The following is a 22594-nucleotide window of genomic DNA, read 5'->3' on the forward strand; positions in this document are numbered from 1 at the left end:
TTTTATACTATGGCCTTTTCTGGTCTATGTAAATGACCATATGTAGAAGATGCCCTGTATAGTAGCTTTTTGATCACTACTCTTTCTTTTTAAATAAGGTTTCCATGTCCAGTGTTTGGGACCATGGCATCCTGTTATCTCACCAAGCTCCACAGAAATATACAGCCAGTCATTGCAAAAATAATTTGGAAACTGAGAACCACATAATGTTCCTTTTGCCTTGCATATAATATGGAAATAAGAATCTATAATCAAGGATTATCTCATTATTTTGCTCCAATGCACAAGTAGGAAGAGTGTCTAGCTTACTCTGTCCTCTTGGTGAGGTGGCTGGAGGCGACCATGGCAGCGGCTTGGAAGCAGCTGTAGTATAAATGAATAACTCAACATACAAACTTAAATGACTTACCTTTTGACCAGAAATCAGTGCTATTAACTGAAATGAAAAAGCTGTATTGGATCATCCAGGGCCTCTTCCTAAGTCCAAGTAAGGGTGGCTTTAACCCAAAACAAAAGAGGCTCTCAGAACACTTACTGATTAAAATGCTACATTTGCAAGGTTAGGGCTTTAGCCTATCTGTGGGCTTATCTCTGACATGCCAGTGAGAAGGTTCTTAACATTCTTATTTAATAGCTATCAGATTGTGGCTTTTTTGGAGTGGCTCATGTATCTCAATACAGTTTTTCAATTTTTGAAATTTTAATGTGCTCTGAAGTGTCTTTGCACATGGAAAAATCCCATTCACTTAAAATACAACTGTATTCTCCCCTGTTTCTTACTGCTGCTCATTTTACATAGTCTTAAATAGTGTGCACAGACTATTTTGTGGCTGTTTTATTTCACTTAACTTTATTTCCAATACACCTTTCATGTACTTGCCAAAATTTCATGTGCTTGACACAGTCTGCATACCTGCCAGGATTCTTTCTGTTAATGTGACAGAGCTTGCTTAGATTATTCAATTGTTGGACAATTGGGTCCATTCCCAGGTTTTGGTCATTACAAACATTGTGAATAGCCCTGCTGTAAACATCTTTCCGCAAGTTCCACCCCCCTTCCCCCTTTGGATCATTTCCTTAGAAATGTACTTCCTTAAATGGGTTTACTGGGTCAAAAGGGCTCTATGGACAGTTTTATAGCTCTTGGCACATATTTTTCAGATTGCGCCCTGGGCGGATCCGACCAATGGCACGGGCCTCGAGAGGGCAGGAATGTGGGGGCGGCACCGACAACCACCCCTTTTCCGACCCCCAAAAGTAAAGGACCCGAGAAAGCCTGCGGATGGGGAGCGTTTTTCTATCGCTTTCCTGCTCCCTCGACGTAGTTAGCGATTAAGCCCAGGCTGGGAGGTGACTGCCAGGGAGAGGCAGAAATGTTTTCGACACCCCAGGCCCTCCTGCCCCAGGACTAGGATTCCACCCGCCTCTGCCTTTCCTGAACTCCCGACACCCAGTGCACACGGGCGCCTCTCCCACCCTCCCGCGAAACTCCCCGCGGCCGGGGAGGCCCCGCGAGGCAGAGCTCGGCGCGCGGGGGCAGCGGCCGGCGGTCGCCGTGGCTCCGGCGCGGGTGATGCAAGGCCCGCATAGCTGCGCGCTGAGTCAGCGGGGCCGGGGGCGCGGGCCGGCCCGTCCTCCCCGGCCCCCTCCCCGGCGGCAGCGGCACGGGGCGGCGGGGGGACTGCCTCGGAGGCCACGGGGTCGTCCGCCGCGGCGGGGTCAGGCGGGGGAGGGGACGCGGGCGGGAGGCGCGGCGGGCCGAGCCGCAGCGCGCTCGCCCCTCCCCCAGCGAGGGCTCGGCAGGGGTAGCGGGCCCGGCCTTCGCCTCTCAGGACCCCGAAAGAGGGAGAAAGAGGAAGCGGGGAGCAGGGGGCGCAAAGGAGCGAGCGAAGCAGAGCGGACAGGAGGGAAGAAAGAGGCGGCGCGGCGAGCGGAGGCCGCCGGGCAGGAGGGCGGGGCGCGCGGGGCGGGCGGGGCGAGCGGGCGCGCGCCGGCGGCCGCGGGCGGAAGGGTTTGTGGGTAGCGGCGGCGCGCGGCCGGAGACGGGCCGCCGCGCGGGAGTGCGTGTGAAGGGCGCGGGGCGGCGGGACTGCGAGGCGGCTGGAGGCGACCATGGCAGCGGCTTGGCGGCGGCCGTAGTCCTTCACGCCTGGGCTTCAGCCTCCTGGGACTCCAGAGGGTGGGGCGGTCCGGGCCGCGGCGGTGGCGGCGCCACTTCACCGCTCCCGCCCGCGGCGTCCTGCTGGAGCTCGCGGCGGACCAGCGGACCGGGCGGCGCGAATCTGACTGAGGGGCGGGGACGCCGTCTGTTCCTCGTCGCTCCCGGCCGGGCCGGGCCGGGCGGGACCCTCGGAGCAGTCCCTGGGCCCCGGACCGGCGCGGAGACCCGGAGCCCGAGCTAGAGGCGAGCGGTGGGCCCGGGCAGAGCCCCGCCCGGAGCCGGTGGTTCGGGGGCGGCGCTAGGCCCCGAGGCTGCCGGACCCCAGCGCGAGGAGCCGGAGTGCGGGCCCGGCAGTGGCGGCATGAGCCGGCCCCCGCCGACGGGGAAAATGCCCGGCGCCCCCGAGACCGTGCCGGGGGACGGGGCCGGCGCGGGCCGCCAGAGGAAGCTGGAGGCGCTGATCCGAGACCCTCGCTCCCCCATCAACGTGGAGAGCTTGCTGGTAGGTGGCCGGGGCCTGGGAGCCCTTCCCGCTCCAGCTCATACCTCACATCCCCCCTCTGCCACCCTTGTGTGCCCATCCATCCGTGGGGTGGGGGAGGTCTCGCCCCACCCCGCCCAGCTTCCGGCAGCTGAGGCCGGAGACCAGACGCTTCTGCGACTAAGTTCCAAGAGTAGCGACCCGCCTTTGATTCCTCCCTTCTGTTATACCTCCTGTTGGAGCTGGTGTCATCTCTGGTTGCTCCTTTCTTGGAGCACTGGGAGGAAACACCTCTCTTTGCCTTCCGCCTACTCACTCTGTTTGGGGAGGTACGGTGGAGGACGGGCCATTCTTCATACACCAGACTAGCCAATTTGAAAGAGTGGCATACTGCATGGGGACTTGGGTGCAAGCAAGGGAGAAAGAAACCCGATGCTGTTCCTATTGGAAGTACCCACCTTGACAAAGAGCTGCCTTCACTTTCCTTTTAGTTTGAAATCTTGGAACACGTAGCTAAAGTTCTGTTGTTTTTAATTGCCTTTGAACACTCCGTAGTTGCAGTTTAGAACATTTTAATTTCTGTAAATTCAATTTCCCGAGGTTATTGTGCCAGAGCCAAAAAATCAGTCTGAATCGTAGAGTGGAATAAATCTCTCCCCTTCATTGTATCTCTTTACAAAGACGGCCTTTGAAATCCAAATTAATAGCCAAGTAAAGGCTGCTAATTGGCTCTTGATTAAGAAAGGAACATGTTTTACAGTTTAGAAATGAGTAGTAGAATGCTGGCTTATTCCTTATTTTTGGTAGGATTGACAATAGTATTTCGCAGACATTTTGATTAGTGTGCACTTATGGGAAAAGGTGGTGTGGACTTTTACCCTGGGGAGAAGAAAGTGAAAAAGATACTCTGGATATTAAATTAATTCTGGAAGACTTGAATTAGGGTGGATAATCCTTAGATCCCTTAGACATTGTGTGCCAGAATGCAGATGTTCAGTTCTAGTCCCTGCTGGGATAAACCTAGTCACTATGTGATGAGAAAAACTGTCTCCTCCCTTTCCAGGGACTGACTGACTTTTCTTCAGAGGCTGTTGGTTATCCTTTGAGGTTTCAGGAATCATTTTCAGAGTGACTCAGTCCTGTTTGGCCAAAATGCAGGAACTGACTGAAGAGTGTGTGTCTTTCTGTGCAATGCACAGAAAGCAGTGATGTACTGTATTGTATCATACGTGTTCGTCTTTTTTTTTTTTTTTTTAACTTATTTTCTGGTTCGTGTGTTCTTCCTACCTTCTCTTGGGAGCATGACATCTTGGACAGTCTGTGGAAGTCTTTAATTGGGACTAAAATTGGTTGCATGGAAGGCATAGATTTTCCTAGGCTAAAGCAGAGACTCTGGGCTTCACTCCCAGCATTTTCACTTTGGTATTTTGCTAGCAAAACTTTGACCTAAGGCCAGAAAATTAAGTTAAAAATAGTACAGCAAATCTCAAGTATTCATCAGGTTCATACTCAATCCCAGATAGAAATTTTTTATACTTCACTTTCATCTCTTGGGTCTTTAGTGATATTAATCATAATTATTAGGGTTATTCTGAACTTGAGCCTGAGGTGTTTATACATGTAACACGATCATACATTTTGTTTTATTAAAATATTTTCTAAATTATTAAAATGAATGCTATTTTAAAAAATGAAACATTTCACATGCTTATTAAACAATTTAGTCCATTCATTTATTGAGTGCTTAATATAGCCAAGATACACTTTTATTAAGGTGACATATTACTGGTATGAGAGTTGACATCACTTACTGGTGATTTGATAGACTCTGTTATTGCTGCTTTTAGTTGATTAAATGTTATGGTTGTGAGGTGCAGTAAATCTTACCAAGCCAACAAGTGTCCCTTATTCTTTGGAGCAAAGTTCCTGGTGCCTCTATTGCAAATTGATAAACTGAAAAAAATTTTTAAAAACCATTTTATAATAAATTAATTTTAAAGTGTGTATATTTAATTGTATGAAATATTAGAACAAGTCAAGTTTTTCATTGTGGTAGCATATACGTAACAAAAAATTTACCATTTTTAAGTGTACAGTTCAGTGGCATTGAATACATTCACATTGTTGTGCAATGATTACCATTATCCACCTACAGAACCTTTTCATCTTTCCAAACTGAAACTGCAAATTAATCTTTAAAGGAATGTTACAAAAACTTATATTTCCTGAAATACTAATGAAATAATGGCTGGTATCATCTTAAAGGTTTGAAACCTTACCATTTAGGTTGCATTTTACAATTGATCATTGTTTTACTGCATATGGCGTTTCTTTTGGTTTTGCTATAGAAAATGAGTGTTTTGACTTTAACAGAGAAGACTTAAAGGAACTTAATCTAATGCAAACACAGCCATGAAATTTAGTTACTTCATTCAGGAGTTCAGAAAGTACCACTGAAAATTGTATATTGCCTAAGGTGACAAGAGCAAGAAGACGAATTATACCAGAAGTTACTATACAATGTTTTTGGTAGGCTGGGCCTACAAGGTTTAACAGTTACATGAGATAACGTGTAAAGTGCTTAGCTCAGTGCTTGATAGTCATACTCATTAAATTTAGTTCACCTATGTGTGCATTAGGCATATTTTTAGTTAATTGCTTTAAATTTCCTTTTAAAAAGGAAAATGGTTTTATTTGCAACTATTTGTTGCAGCATAATTTTAAGTGAGTAGCATTATCATTTGAGTTTTCCATCAGAAAAGTGCTAGCAATCATCAAGCTTCGATAGAGCTGGATTCCAAGACTGTATTAGTGTATAGATTACATTATCTTGTTTCTCTGCAAAAGCTCATTGCTTTATGTGGTTCCTTAAATTAATCTGAAGAGAATAAATATTAATATATATCTTTTGTGGTTGTGGATTGTGAGCTGCTTGTTATTAAAAATAGAGTTTTGAGAGAGGTTTGCCTCTGTAATGCCTTTTTTTGGAGGAAAATCTTTTTTTTTTTTTTTTTTTGAGACAGAGTCTCTCTCTGTTGCCTGGGCTAGAGTGCCGTAGCATCAGCCTAGCTCACAGCAACCTCGAACTCCTGGGCTCAAGCAATCCTACTGCCTCAGCCTCCCGGGTAGCTGGGACTACAGGCATGTGCCTGGATCAACTTTTCTGTATATGTTTTTAGTTGTCCAGTTAATTTCTTCTCTTGCTCAGGCTGGTCTTGAACTCCTGACCTCGAGTGATCCTCCCTCCTCGGCCTCCCAGAGTGCTAGGATTACAGGTGTGAGCCACCGTGCCTGGCCTGGAGGGGAATCTTCAGTGATATGCTTTAGTACTGTTTAAACCTTTGTGTAAATACCTGTGTTTTGTTGTCAAGACTCAGCTTCTCAAACTGCTTGCCTGTTATGGTAAAAAGAATTGTGTTTTAGTGTTTATGCTGGAAAGTTGTCTTTCTAAAAGTCTGCGCTTTTGATTTATTTTACTCTTTTAAAGAGTAGACAGTCAAAATAACCTGTAGGACTCAGGCTTGGGTAAACGGTTACTTAAGACTTGTGTGGATAGGCAAAGGTGACTAAAAATTCTTTTACAATTTTCTGTGGCATAGAACACAAAACACTTGATTTGATCAATTTCATTATACTTGTAAACCATATGAAAATATTTCTTATGGTGCTTAGACTCAGCTTGCTGCTGGTTATTTGCCCAATTAGAATAAAATTATGTATTTTTTCCAACTGTGCAATAATTGAGTGTATTATAAATATATAATAAAAATGAAATAGAGTAAAAGTTGAAAAATTGGTTTAACATTTTTATGTGGGGAGATTGAGGATTTGCCATTTATAGCATAAAGGAGATTAGTTTTCTTTAAAACTTGAATTTTGATAGTCAGGAAATCGAGTTATTTAGGGAGATGCTAAAAAAAAGCTGATATGTGGAGCTTAACTGTGTAGGTGATGTTGAACCTCTCTGCATGTACAGGTCCACAGTGTCTTATCCACAATTCTGATATATAAAAAGCTCTGCAAACGAAGTTTTTGGTAAAATTTATTTGATGGTGACATCTGACCTGATCTGACATTAGAATATTTATAGTCCAGTCATTCCTTTTGGTGTAAATAGGAATAGTTTTCAATAGAGAAATATTATTAATGTGTTTGATTTCAGGGTGCTGCCCCAGATTCCCAGGAGGGTTTTCGGAAATATACAATATACGTAATGTGTTACCATTCTAAAATCCAAAAAATTCTGAATTCTGAAACATCTTGGCCCCAGGGTGAGGCCAGCATAGACTAAGGAAATGTAGACTTAATACATCTGAATAGTTGTAAAGAAATAGTGGGCAATTATCTTGAAGCTTAAGTTTTTTATTTTTCTTTCTGCTGAGTTTTGATCAGATAGCCCTCTTTTTCTCATTTTGAATTCTGAAATATTCTAATCATTAAAAGAATGTAGCATACAAAAATTTTATGAAGCATAAAAAGCAAACATTCATGCAATCACACAAGCTAGTAAACGAAACACTGGCCTATTGAAATAACCTGCATGTTGCTGCTGGCTTCAGTGTTCCTACATTCTCTCCCATCTGCCACCCTGAAAATTTTGTCTCTTTTATTTCATAGATTATTACATTTGTGTGTATCCCTAGACAATATATTGTTTAGTTTTACTTGTTTTTTTAACCTTATGAAATGTCAACATTTGTATGTATGCTTTTATGACTTGCTTTTTTCACTCAAAATTGTGTTTCTAAGTTTCATTCACATTGTGGTTTATTCATGTTCTCTGCTACCATGAATCAATATAGCTCCAGTCTACTTGATGGATATTTAGGTTGTTTTTCATTTTTTCGGTGTTGTGGAAAGTATTGCCAGGAGCATTCCTGGAGCTCATATGAAGAGTTTCTATAGACTAGGGTATATATGTGAAAGTGGAATTGGTGGATTTTAAGATATGCCATGTTTGACTTAACATAATGGATAAAATTTAATAGTTTAAAATTTCCCTCAACATTTTATTATGGAAAATTTTAAAGTATAGTAAGGGTGAAAGAATTGACAATGAACATCCATATACTTACCACCTAGTTAATGTTTTGCAATATTTTCTTTATTACATTTGTCTATCACTTTATCAATAACATCTTTTATTTTTGAGTCATTTAAAGTAAGTTGAGATAATAGTACATTTCCCCTTTAAACACTTAAGCATGCATTTAAGTAGAGTTCAATATTTGTTTAGATATTTTAAAGATTAAATTTATGTGCAATGAAATGCACAAATCTTAAATGTACCATTGAAGAGTTTTGACAAATGCACATACTTGTGTAATGCAAATCCTTATCAAAATGTAGACCATTATTACCAACTCAGAATTCTCCCTGACATGCCTTTTCAGCTAAGTCCATTCCCCATTCTCTTAGAGGCAGTCTCTCTTCTGATTTTTTTTTTGCACTAAAGATTACTTTTGGTCTTTTCTAGAACTTCATACAAATGGAATCATATATACTTTTTTGTGTCTGGCTTCTTTAGTTTAGCACAGTTTTGGAGATTCATCCATATTGTGTGTGTCAGCAGTTTATTCTTTTTTTAATGCTGAGTTTTATTCTTTATTATGCATAAACCACAGTTTACCCATCTCCTGCTGATGAACACCTGGACTGTTCAGTTATTGTTTTCAGAATGTACAGTGGTCCCTTGGTATCTGCAGGGGATTGGTTCCAGGACACCTTTCCCATCTTCTTCCCCATACCAAAATCTCAAATCCTTTATATATTAATAAAATGGCATAGTATTTGGCATATAGTGTACGTATGTCCTCCTGTATACTTAAATCATCTCCAGGTTACTTATAATACCTAATACAGTGTAAATGCTATGTAAATAGTTATACTGTATTTTTTAATTTGTATTATTATTTACTATTGTATTCCTATTTTACATTTTTTTCCAAATATTTTCAATCCGTGGTTGGTTGAATCTGAGGATATGGAGGGCCGTCTATGTTATATACTTTGGCTCTTTTTTTTTTTTTTTTTTTTTTTTGAGACAGTCTCACTCTGTTGCCCAGGCTAGAGTGCCGTGGCGTCAGCCTAGCTCACAGCAACCTCAAACTCCTGGGCTCAAGCGATCCTCCTGCCTCAGCCTCCTGAGTAGCTGGGACTACAGGCATGCACCACCATGCCCGGCTAATTTTTTCTGTATGTATTTTTAGTTGTCCGTATAATTTCTTTCTCTTTTTAGTAGAGACGGGGTCTTGCTCTTGCTCAGGCTGGTCTCGAACTCCTGAGCTCAAATGATCTTCCTGCCTCGGCCTCCCTGAGTGCTAGGATTACAGGCGTGAGCCACTGCACCTGGCCAATCTCTTTTTTAAATCAGAATTTTTTTATAGTTACTGCTTTTTCTGCCCAAGTAATTGTTGCCTGTCCACTTGTCGCAAAGATATTTTCCTTCCCTTTCTTCCAGAAGCTCTGTGGTTTGACTTTTACATTTAGGTCTAGGATACATTTTAAGCCACATTTAATGTGTGGTATGAGTTAGGGGTTGAGGTCAGTTTTTTTTCCATGTGACTATCCAGCACTGTTTAAAAAGAGACTATTTTTCTTTTCTCATTAGATTACTTTGGTATCTTTGTTAAAGATCAATTTACTGATAGGTGGACTTTTTATTTGCATTTCTACTACATTACAAACTACATCAAATCTTCAGTTATGGTTTTGTTTAACCGAAGCTCTGTTCAAAAGTCATTTCTTTTTAGTTTTATCTGTACTTGAAGGAAATGGGCAACCAGCCATAGCTGAGACAAGGAAACATAGATTTTATTTTTCAGGGTGAAGAAAGATTTGCCAATTTTTAAATTATAAAAATAGTATGTTTTTATTGTAGAAAATTTAGGAAATATAGAAAGGTTTAAATGCTAGTAGCACTTGATCTGCAATCTCCCTCCCCATCTCCTCCCTCAGAGATAACCACTCTTTAAATTAACATTTTGGTGTATATATCTAAAAAAAAATTAAAAACATTACACTATACATGCGCTTGTCATTGTTTTTTTACACTTAATGGTTTTATGTAGTCAAATTTATCTTTTCCCTGTAAAGTGATTTCTGGCTTCGGTGTCATGCTTAGAGAATTCTTCATTACCAAGATTATCATATAGCTGACTTTTTGTACTCTTATGGCTGTATTTTTATTGATATTTTGATTCTATTTGGAATTCTGATGGAAAGTATGAAGTAGGGCTACAAAAATCTTATCAGGAGATTTTTCTAAGCATTAGAATTCCCAAAATATTAGTTGGGAGTCTCTGTTTATTTTATATCTGTATTATACTTTCTGTTTGGAGAGTGGTGGTTGGGGTGAAAGAGGGTAATGATTATAGAGTTGGTCTCTATTTGGGCTTCTTGAGTTTCTTCATGGAAATATTACTCTACAAGTATGCTTAAAACGCTAATCTGTGCTGACATTTAAAAAAATATATATGGGCTATTAGTGATAAGGGTTACTGATGAACAGAATGTGGATGACTCAGTGCAACTTATAGCTTTTAAAAGTTATGCAAAAGAACATCTTCCGTTGGTGGGCTAGCTTATTATATGAAACTTAATATTTAAATTGATATGAAATCATAGTGCATTTGGGACTCCACTAAAACTGTCCTCACTTTGTCCTTGATTGGAGTCATTCTCCTGTCCTCTCACATGTACTTTTCCTTTGAAGTATTATTAAATTGTATGGATATTCTGATAAATTCTGCTGCCCCAAATGACCTTCGCTTATCTTCTTGGAAAGCATTTGTGTCACAATAGTTAGCATTTCCCTGTGTGTATGACAAAGGGAAATATTAGGATTCATTTTTGGTTCAGTGTTGATAATCTTTTGGGGAATGCGTCTAAGTTCAAGAATGATTTTATGGTTTGTTGCTTCGTTTGGTAAGGTATGGGTTGTTTGTTCAGATATATAAAGTGCTTTATAATTTTTTTGTTATAGTTGATTGACCACTTTGTATTCAATATCCAATTTTCTGTATTCTCGAAAAGAGTTTCAGGCTTCTTTAGCTATAAAGCAAGTGATAGAAATTTTACTTTATAAACTTGGAACTAATTTCTAGCATTTCGTTATTGGGGTTTTTTGTGCCATGGAAATGAACAGCAGAGCCTTCTCCAGAGATGCTTTAGATAGGAAGAGGCCAGAGAGCGTTGGTATTATCTTAATTACCTAGATGATTGTGTTGAGGAATGCTTAATACACTATTGTCTTCTTATATACTTCTTGACTTTTGATTTTTTTATTTAATGCACAGAATACAAGCTCTTTTAGAGCCTGGGTCTTTCTTGTTTTCAATTGTGTTTTGTAAATATTTGTTGAATGAACTAACAATTGTTTTTTAAACATCAGGAATGATAACGTGGAAATATATCCCTACTTGAAGAGGTATTAAAGTATTTCCCAGATAAACATTTTGATATGTGTTCTTATCTAGCCATAGGAAGGAAGATAAGTAAACATTTGTATATTTAGGGAGGATGGGTTTAGAAGTAGAATTATTTGAAGGTCATATAGGAAAAGTGAATTGTGATTGGGATGTTTTCTAGATTGTGCTGAAAGTTTGTCTTGGAAAGGATTTAAGCTAATTGTATTCAGTCTTTTTGGTAAAGTAAAGATACCAAGTGTGGGCTGAACAGCCTTTATCATTAATATGTATCATTTGTTCTCATTTCCCCTGCCCCTTGTAATGTTTTTTTCTGGTTAAACACATCCACTTCATATGTACCTAGATATGCCTGTATTGGAACAGCACTTCATGAGTAAGGGCAGATGAAATGCTGGTGCTGTTGTTCACATGGTGAAATCCTTTAAAAATGGCATATTGGCTATTAATAATAAGGCAATATTTATTAACAACATTAAAAACAAAGTTAAAGGACATGAGAGATTTTGATTAAGAATCAAGTGTCATTACAAGTGTCATGATGAATGACTGTTGTGAAAAATCTTCAAACTCCCAAAGTGCCAGGATTACAGGTGTGAGCCACTGCACCCAGCCAGATTACTAACATCTTTATTTTGCTTTAAACTGTTTAATGTTTGTATTAGTGGTTTTTCTAATAAATGCAAATGCTTGATTTTTCGTGTTCTCTTTGCACCATGTTTAAAACAGAAAGGGTAATTTAGAGTTTTGATAGTTTTTCTTCTACATCTACTGGTAGTGTTTATTTAGCAAAGAATAATATGTAGTATCTTGCTTGTAGTAAGTTCTGATAATTATTGGTTGAATGAATAAATATAGCCTGCATATGTAGTGCAATTGACAAGGCATGTTTCAATCTCTTATTTGCTCTTAGAATCAGCTCTGAAATAAGTCTGGCAGTTGAGAGACAGCAGGTGTTGAAATAGTCAGGTATCATTGTTGATTAGCTTTGCTAATTATTTTTATTTTCAACTGATTTATGTTATATTTTACATATCGTAAATTTCACCCATTATAAGTGTACAATTTAATGATTTTCGGTAAATTTATAGGGTTGTGTAATCATCACCACAATTCCATTTTCCTTAACCCCCTAAAATTCTCTTGTGCCTATTTGTAGCCAGTCCTGACTCCCAATCCCAGGCAACCACTGATCTGCTTTCTGTGTCTATAAATTTGTCTTTTCTGTAAATTCCATATAAATGGAATCATACAATATGCAGTCATTTATATCTGGCTTCTTTCATCTAGCGTAATGTTTTTGAGGTTCATCTGTGTTTCAGTATTTATCACTATTATGTTCTTTTTATTTGCTGAATAACATTCTGTATATTCCATACATATTGGACATTTTGTTTACGAATTCATTGTATGTGAGGACATATATTTTCATTTCTCTTGGGTAGATTCCAGTGAGTGGGATTGCTGGATCATATGGTAAGTTTACTTTTGAGAAATTGCCTACTGTTTTGCAAAGTAGCCCTGCCATTTTACATTCCCACCAGCAATGTGTGAGGATTCCAGTTTCTCCATATCCTCACAGAACACTTGGTATTATGTCTTTGTGATTATAGCCATTGTAGTGCATTTTACTAAGGACAAGTGATGTTGACTACTGTTTCATTTGTTCATTAATTTTGTTTATTCTTTTGATTTTTGCTGATGCGCCATGAATGTGATCTAGTTTGTATCAGTATATTTAAATTGTTTTTTGTTTTTGTGCAAAAAGATAACATGGTAATCAACTGGTAAAGGAGTTTTATTTAGTATACCACAGGCCCATTCCAATGCTTAAAAATAGAATACCAATAAATACAGATTAGAGCCTTCTTGCATATTATCCAAGATACAGTGTCCTTTTCAGATGTGAAAGTAGCTGCTTATGTGTGCATTCAGTATCAGGTTGTGATCTTACTGTTTTGCCTTGTATTTAAGTATGATTCCTCTAGAAGTCATTCTTAAAATATGTGTATTGAAATTACAGTTTTCCCTTTATCTTTAGTTTAGATCACTCTAATTATTTTGAATTTTTATTAAAGATAACTACATGTGGGACTTTTTTTTTTGGAGCAGTAAAGGAAAATTTTAGAATAGAATTCTTTCAGTATTTAAGATGCTTCTCTAATATATTAAAGGTAAATATAAAAGTTTTTGGTTGTAGTGATAATTATTTTTCTAAAAGGAAAGTGCATTAACACAGTTGAACTTTGATGTAAGATGGAGTAAAAATGTGTTTTTGTATGTCGAAACCCCTGTAAAAGTATTTAATGTGAAAATACTAGTATGATCTTGAAAAATGTTTCACTCTTGAGATTAACTTAATAGAGTTATAGTTTGTGTCACTTTGGGCTCTTACACATTTAAATGTATATGGCCATATTTTATTGTGTTTTACATAGTGAGTAAAGTTGAAGTTGAATGGTTGAAACAGTGTGTTATGATTGACTATTTTGCATCTGTTCAAAGAATCACGATTTAAAAAATTTTTCCTTGTGAATCATTAGATATCACCAAGTGCTGCTAACAGGCCATACCACCAGCATCTATAGAATTAGTAAAGATGAGAGGAAAAGAGATCAAAATTATGATTTTCTTTCAGAGAAACAACATAGCAAGTCAGAAATTGGGGGAAGAGATAATGTAAGATATCAATATTGCAACTATTATAAATTTAGAATAAAATTGATTTGGAGTTAACTGATATTTGGAACTGCTTTTAAGTATCTAAATATGAACTTTGAATTTTGCCATGGGCTTCGTAATGATAATATTTCTCAAAATATAACCATGCATTGAATGTGCAAATGAAATAATAGTGAACCTTTCCCTCAAACTTTAGGTACATGGTATGATCCTATGTTCGTTACATTCAGTGTGAAACAATTTTTTGTCTTATATTTTTTCAAAAGTATCTTAAAGAAGCTTTAATGTAATAAATGCATTGAAAAAATTTTCCTACTGGACTTAAAATTTAGAACTATATACATGTCTGGAAGTTTGAAAACCTAATTTAATACCAATATATTTTTTTCCTGGCTCCTCCAGATCATTTTAAGTTAAAATTTTTCTGAAAGATATCTGCTAAAGCTAATAACTAAGACAATGGTTTCCAAACTTTACTATATATATAAGTCACCCGCGGATCTTTAAACATATTGATGCCTGGCTTCCACCCCCAGACATTCTAATATAATTGGTACATGGCATGACTTGGGTATGGGGGGGGGTGATGCTTAAAAGTTCTCCAGGTGATTCTTATATGCAGGAAAATTTGGGACCCACTGAGCTAAGGAGTAAAATGTTGTAATTTAAGGATTGGGAGAGGTGGTTATTGGGTCCACGTATATCTGAGAAAAGGAGAATATTTATTTACTTTTTTGTTCCCTTAATTTTGTGGTGCACTGAGTCTTGGATGAAGCCTGAAAGTCAGATATAAGCTAGAATCATGCTTAGGGTGCTTGGTGGAAGTGGTGTCAGATCTTCTGATTTAGATGATCTTCTGATTTAGATGATCTTCTGTGGGGCCAGGAATTTGCATCTCGGGTGATTCTGATGCAGGTAATCTGCAGGTCATCTGCAGGTCAAAGTTTAAGAACACTGTAAGTGTTGTTTCTTCTACTAAGTGAAAAAAACAAAAACAAATAAATGCTTGAGATCTTTTTGGGACACAGACTTATATATGTCGAAAAGGCTGACATATTGAGGGATGCCAGATTTTCTGAAATGTTGTAGGATCATCACATTTTATGTCTTCTTTTAGGGTTCCACAGGAATCAGAAAAAGGCTTTAAAAAAATTTTAGAAGAAAATTTAATTTGCTGAGCTTTTTTTTAGGAGGATCAAATAAGATACATAAATATAGAAATGAAAAAAAATTTTATTGTAAAATATATGTAACAAAATTTCAATATAGAAATTTTATCATTACATCTTCTATGAGAAATAAATATAGAAATGTATGGGCACAGAAATATATAATTTTAATGTTTCACATTTAGTAAATGGCAATGGGAAAAATAGTGACAATCTGTTTAGTCACTGGAGTTGATTTAATTCAGGAAGAAAATTTTCACTAGAAATTTAGAATTGAATGTGTGGTCCTTCAGAGCATAGCACCTAAAGCAGGATGGTATATGTCTATCCTGTGATTGTGCCTGTATTTAAAAAATAATAGAATCATTCAAAAATTATTTAGTGGTTTCCTTAAAAGTGAGCAAAAAATAAAATATAAAATATTTAAAACCCTGTTTTAAAATTATTTTGAAAATTCAATTTCAAAGCAGCTTTCAAGTTATTGGTTACATTAAGAAATAGTCATCTTATGAATATGTTAGTGTTTAGATTTTTAAAAATGCCTTCTTTTTAATTATTTCTCTTCATATAATTTAAAATTTGAGAAAAGCAGGGGATTCATGGGCAGTGGATATGGAGTTCATATTTTTCTTTCTTGGAAGTACTGGTATGTCAGATTTCCTAATGTACGGTCCTTTTATTTTTGATGCTTAAGGGATATGTACATGTGTCAGATATTTGAAAATTAAATTTTGTATTTATTGATTTTTGAGATAATAGTGATAGCTTTTAGAGGAATGACAGTTGTGATTTTTATCTTTTTCAGTATTTGAAATCTTTACTAATTCAGTTTGTAGCTTTCTTTTTTATCTCCTGGCTAATAAAACTGCATGTACTTGTGGCCATGGCACAATTAATTTTTATGAGGCTCTAGGATGACACATAATAAAAGGATCTTTAAAACTCTAAAGATTTATGACATTTTATCTCTTAAAATGTATTCATCCTTTCCAAATAATTGCTGAATAGGATATTAGAAATGTGAAATAAATCTGAAACGGGTGACCCTTCTTTCACTAACTTAATATATTTCTGCAATTATCTTTAGAAGTTTATTATGGATAATTTATGAACATTTTCATTGGAAGTGTTTTTCTAATTAGAAATACCTTACAGTCTGCTGATGAGAATTCCTAGTTCTGTAATACTTCAGTTTTATACAAGATGCTCTAGCATTTCTAAGTATTTGGAAAAATGCAATTTAATTTGAGACTTCATGATTCAGTTATGACATGTTCATGCTAAAAATATTCCCAGACATTTTTTGCTATAGCTTAAATGAAATACATAACTCATGATTGCAACATTTAAAATTAGAGAATGAATATCTTTTGTTAAGGTTGCTATTGAAGTTAAAGAAGAATTTAATCACAAAAACAAGGTGTTACATTATAAAACAATGAGAAAACTTACATAAAGGACATTACTGATTGTTTTGCAAAACAAGCATATATTTTTGTGAAAAAGGAGAGGCTGTAAAGTTATAAATTTTGAAGACATTCCAGAAAACAGATTGTTTTCCATATTTAAGACATTCCCATAATAGAACAACAGATGATACAAATAAAACTAAATTTAGAACTAATAAAAGGAAACTCTAGTACAAAATTGGCTTATGAAATTTCCTCCTGAGGGAAGTCATAAAGCAAAACACTGAATAAATTTTTAAGAAGTTACTGATTTTAGGAGGAGAGCAGATTGTTATAAGTTTTAGCATAGGGAAATTTTGTTTTTCAGGATGGTGTAGAGAATGGCAGTTTTTAACATGGTGTTGTCCTGTGCTTCCCCCCCTTATTATAAACAGAATTATTCAGTTTGATTCTAGTTACAACAAATCTGTGAAATAAAAGTTTAAAACTCTGAACAATGGCTTATTTCAAATAATTTTCTATTAGTGAAATTCCACTAAAGTAAGTCCAAAAATGGATCCCTATTTCACCTGTATTAACATATGAAAATAAAAATGAATTTTTTTCCTTAAGAGTTTTTCTTAAGATAGTGAAGATGGGAGAAATGAAGGAAAATGACATGATTTTTAAAAAAATGTCAAATGGATTTTTAAAAGAGAGGCAGAGTAGTATAAGACATTGGATTTGGAGTCAGAAGAGCTAAGACTGGTATTAATTAGATGTTCTACTGATTATCTTCCTGATTGTTAGTAATTTATAATAGTATCTGCCTTCCTTAAGGAGTTGTGAAGATTAAATTTAGTGAGAAGCTAATTGTATGTGCTAGTGTTCTGTAAACTGTGCAGAGCTTTAGCTTTTTACTGACAGTTAAAGAACTATCTGTAAAATAGTCTCTATTTAATGTCTACCAAAAGATAATAATATGTGCATACAGAAGGTCTCCTGATAGTAGCCTGTTTTTTCCCAAAAAGGTAGCACGTTAGCGCGTTCGTTACTTGGCATGTATTAGGTTCTCTCCATACTAAATCAGTAAATGAAACTTAGTTGGCATTTTTGTGTTTTTAATTCACTGGGCATGGTTAGTTGCGTTGGGGTTTTAGATGGGCTTTTACAACCTGGAGAGAATAGTAGGGCAAAGTCTTAGTGGGGTTTATGGCTCAGAGACATGGGCTTTGGGCATGGAAGCTTCTCATCATCAGATGTGGAAGGGAAGGGAGTGAGCAGGACCAGTGGATGGAGGCAGTTTTCTTTTTACTGATAATCTGAGTTATGTTCTTTTATACTCTTTGCCTTTATCTCTGGCTGGAGTGCTCAGTCTCCCTCTCTCCTTTGTCAGCTTATCAAACCAAACAAAACAAACTTCATTTTTTTTTAATTACAAAAGTATTATATACCCATTTTAAAAATTAAAAATTAATAGAAGTGAGTATAAAATGTAAGTTCTCTTCTTAGCCCTTTCTCCTTGATCTCAGTGTTCTGAGGCAACTACTTTATAAAACATCATTGTAACACTTTCCCTTTTTCTGCCCATATAACAATGTTGTATGATTTTCCTGTTTTTCATGCATGTAAAAATATATGACTACTTGTATGTAGCTGTACCATATCTATTGTCCTGTATCTCAATTTTTCATTTAGTTTGGAAATTTTCCAGTCAGAATTTGTAATTTTTCTAGTTCTTTTAAAGTGCTGTGGAGTACTCCGTTATCTGGATTTGCCATAATTTATTTTACTGTTTCAATATTGATAGACATTTAGGTTGTTTTTTCTTTCTGTTATAAACATTGCTATGTGAACATAATTATAAATATTTTTGTGCATATATGTGAATATTTTTATAGATTTCTAGAAATAAAATTGTTAAAGGGTATGTATGCACATTTTAAAATTCCAAAATAGTCTCCAGTTTTTTAAAAGGCTTTAGCAAAATTGAACTCTCCCAGTAGTGATGAGAGTACACAGTTTCACATCTTTGATAGGCTGAATATTATTAGCCTTTTACATCATTTGCCAATCTGATAGGTGAAAAAAAGCCAGCATCTCTCTTTGGTTTTATGTTCATTTCAATATTTGACTACTAAAGAGATTGAGTACCTGTTGTTAGTCTTTCTTGGGTTTTAATCCTTACTTTAAGACCCACCTTAAATTTATTTTCTCTGTGAGGTCTCCTTTCATTTCTACTCCTTCTTCCCACCCCAGGCAATTTCCTTCTCTCAGTTTGCTCACATAGTATTTTGTATATACCTGTGTTGTGAGCAATTATAATCATATTGTATTACAGTTGCTATTTTTTTTTTGAGACAGAGTCTCCCTCTGTCACCCAGGCTGGAGTGCAGTGGCACTATCATAGGTCACTGTAACCTCAGATGCTTGGGCTCAGTGATCCTCCTGCCTCAGCCTCCAGAGTAGCTAGGACTACAGGCGTGTGCCACCAAGCCTAATTGTTTTATTTTTAACTTTTTGTAGAGGCAGGGTTGTATTGTTGTCAGGCTAGTCTCGAACTCCTGGCCTCAAGTGATCCTCCTGCCTCGGCCTCCCAAAGTGCTAGGATTACAGGTATGGCCTTACCACGTTCAGCTCCTGTATTATGATTATTTACTTATCTGTTTATATTATATACCAGACCAGGGGTTCCTCTCTAGGGTTGTGATCATGTGGTATCTATGTCTCTTCTCAATATCTAGCATGAGGCCTATAGTGCTTAGTATATGTTTAGGAAACTTCATTGAATGGTTTGAGGTCTGATTCCCAATTAAGGGTCTGCTCCTAAGGTTTGCTGCTTTTCTTCTGTTTTGGGTATGGGCGTTGTTAATGCTACTGGTCCTAGTTCAACTCCTTCATTTTACAAACTAGGTCTAAAGGGGAAAGGACCGAGGAATGTCTTGTTTGGTTAATGAGATGTTTTTATTTCTTTATCACACCCTACTAGGTGTTGTGAATCATAGCAAAACTCCAAACCAGAAGGTACTTACGGTCAAGGATAGTTGTTGATTTTTACAATCTGAGATAGATGGTGAGTTTCTCTCAGTTTTTACAGACCAAGCCTGACCACTGAGGTTTTTGCTTGATTGTTTTATCGTGGAGCTTTAAGCCAACACAATTCATCTCATTCATTTGGCTTCCTCCAAAGAGGTCTAAATCTTCTTACATACTAGAAACAGATTCTCTTCTAATTGCAGTTATTCCAGGCACTGGGTGATTCTTGAGAGGCCTGATGTCTTCTCTTCCAGAGAACTCGTGGGACGTGTCCTCAGAGCTACCTTCCCATGAAGTAGTTCCCCACCAAGCCTCATTTCAGTGTTGCCTTTTCCTGCTCAAGATAGAAGTATAAGCTTTCTTTTCGTTCTTGTTCCTCCACTTGTTCTTCCTATCCTTTTCAAACATTTCTCTCCCTTGTTCTAAGGTTAACATACTCACTTTCATCTTCAAATTCTTTACCAAATGTCACTTTTATGTTTGCTTTAGATAACATCTGTCCTTTCCCTGAGGGAAAGCTTTCTCTAGTGGAGTTTGTGTCTTCTTTTACTCCCTACATCTCAGCATAGGAAAGGCACTGCATTGCCCGTAAAACCTTCCTATTAAAATTACGGTTAAGTCTAATGTAGTTGGGATATACATCATCTTCCTTTCTTCATGGCTATCACCTGCTGAACTCTTTCTTGGCCATATCCTCTTACTTGTTGAAGATGTAGGCATCAGCCTCACAGTCTTCCCATACAAAGTTGTGCCACCATTCCAGGTGAATTTAGTGTAAATGTGAACAGATTGCCCAGGACCTTGGCTTCACAGTTTCCTAATTTCATCATCTCTGGTGGTCTTTCTTTTCTACTTAATTCATTCACTTAATCCCAAGAAGCTACTCTGGACATCATCATTACTTGAAATCAGCTTTACCTTTGAAATCATAAATTTAAAACATGCTGCTCCTAGCTCTGACTCTAATCACTGTCCTTTCACTAAATCTATTCATTGACACTTGAGATTTGCAGTTCCTTGACATCTCTAAATGCTTTCTTTACAAGCAGGCAAGAATCCATCGTCGGTCACTTCAGACCTCTTGCCAGAATTCTCAGTTTTCTTGTCCTGATGAATTTCCATCATATGCATCTGGCAAAACCTAGGTTCCAGATCAGTTTGTCTCTTTGGCCTTCACAAAAGGTGATGGATAAAAGTCACAGTTACCCAGCGTTAGTGGTACTGCAAATTCATGATCTCTAGTCTCTAAAAGAGCTGTCAGGGCCGTAGGACAGTTCTGTCATTCTCCATAGGGGCTATTTTAAACATTCTTTTCTTCCTTTACTCTTAAGAAACAAAGTGTCCTCCAGATGGTCTTCCTACTTTGTGGGAAAGAAAATAGAAGCCATCAAAAGGACACCCCTTAGATTTCCTGTTGCTTGAATCACCTGTCTACCTCCTCTGTACCGTTTGTTCTTCCTTTCTTTTTTCAGGGGATGAGATGTCTGTCATGCTGTCTCAGGCTGATCTCCAAATGTGCTCTAGTTTCATTCTTTCCTTCCTGCTGATTAACTCTTCATCTTTAATCTCTCTCTAAATTCTGACTCTCATCTTACTAATAAATATGTTCAAATGTCTCACAAAAACAAACCAAAATACCCCAGGAAAGAAATCTCAATTCTTTCTAGCTTCTGCTTCTCCTTACCAGCAAAAGAAAGCCCCAAACTTGTCTACTTCTCTTTTGTCTGACGTTTTATTCACTCCTCAATACAATGTAATCTGTCTTCTCCCATCACTCACTAAAACTGCTTGCTCCAAGATCATCTGGACTTCCTTGCTGCTAAATCCGTCATCTGGTAGAATGTTCGGAGAAGTACTTGACACTTTTCAAATTGGCTTCTGTGACAGTACACAAAGCATCTCCAGCTGTTTCTCCTCAGGCTTCTTTGCTACCTCCTCTTCCTCTGCTAAATGGGACCGTTCCTCACCTGTTTGTTAATGCATTTGCTGCCTTATTGGTTTTTTATCTTTTTTCAGGAATTTCTTTATCATTTGTATATTGATGACTTCCGTTTTGTCCATCTGAAAGCTTGCCTTGGAGCTTCAGGCTCACACATCCAGCTACCTGCTAGGCATCTCCACTTGGATGTACTGCAGACACTTAAAGATCAGCATATCCACAGCTATATTCTTTTTCCCCTTTTGCTTCCAAATCTGCTTCATTTTTCGTGGTCTTAGACTCAGTGATTGTTTCCATTACCCATCTAGCTTGGATCAAACCCAGAATCTTGGTGTCTGTTGTTATCCTTGACCTCACATTCAGTCACTGGATCCTGTTAGTGTAACTTCCTAAACATTATTCATTTCTCTCCCACCTCCTGCTACTTCCCTACTTCAAGTGACTGTCATACTATTTCTAGATTATTATGGTATTCTCTTCCCCAGTGTTCTTTCCTCCAGCTTTTATAGTCCTATCTATTTTCTCCTCTCCAGCCCAGACTACTTATTATAAAATGCAAATCTTACCACGTTACTCTCTAACTTAAAGTACTTAAATGGCTAATTTCCCATTCATTCAGGGAAAAGTTAAAAATTCTAGTAATTTCCCACAAAATTGTTCATGATCTGACTTCTGCTGAATTTTCCAGCCCTATCTCTTGTCACTTCCTCCCCCCCTTCTCCCAGATCCACCCATCTTAAATAACTTACTTGAAAACTGCACTGTTTTCCTTACCATCTTTAAGGTTTTTTTTGTTTTTTTTTTTTTAAACATGTAGATCCCTCTGCTTAAAATAAAAATGCAGACTCCTCAAATATTACTGTTATGCGGTGTGTGGAAAAACTTCTGTAGCTATTATACTTAGTTTGGTTTGAAGTCAGATTCTGGAAGGAAAAGACAAATACGTACAGTCATCCCTCGGTATCCAAGGGGAATTGTTTCCAGAACCTACATGGGTACCAAAATCTGTGCATGCTCATTTTTTGCAGTTGGCCCTGTGGAACCTGTGGATCTGGAAAGTAGGCCCTTAGTATCTGCTGGTTTCATCTGGTTGTGGATGTGGAACTCGCTGATACGGAGGGTCAGCTGTTTTTACTGAAAAAAATCCGCATATAAGTGAATCCATGTAGTTCAGGGGTCAACTGTATTTACAGTAATGTCTTTCAGAAACTGACTTATTTATGTATTTAATTATAATGGACAGTTGGTTTATATTAATAGAACTCAAAGAGGATTTCCTTAGAGATGTGTTTCAAGGAGAAATGACTAATAT

General features: G+C 37.7%; 1 protein-coding gene across 1 annotated transcript in view; it reads left to right on the top strand.

Annotated features, from left to right (window-relative positions):
* The first annotated feature begins 2054 nt into the window (after nt 1-2054).
* The window catches only part of ROCK2 (Rho associated coiled-coil containing protein kinase 2), a 119492-nt gene continuing 98952 nt past the window's right edge, over nt 2055-22594 (top strand). The window contains exon 1 of the mRNA XM_069495157.1: nt 2055-2663. Coding sequence (XP_069351258.1) covers nt 2523-2663 — 141 coding nt within the window. The 5' untranslated portion in view covers nt 2055-2522. The remainder of the gene's footprint in view (nt 2664-22594) is intronic.

Source organism: Eulemur rufifrons, chromosome 19 (assembly GCF_041146395.1).
Source record: "Eulemur rufifrons isolate Redbay chromosome 19, OSU_ERuf_1, whole genome shotgun sequence".
Classification (NCBI taxonomy): Eukaryota; Metazoa; Chordata; class Mammalia; order Primates; family Lemuridae; genus Eulemur; species Eulemur rufifrons.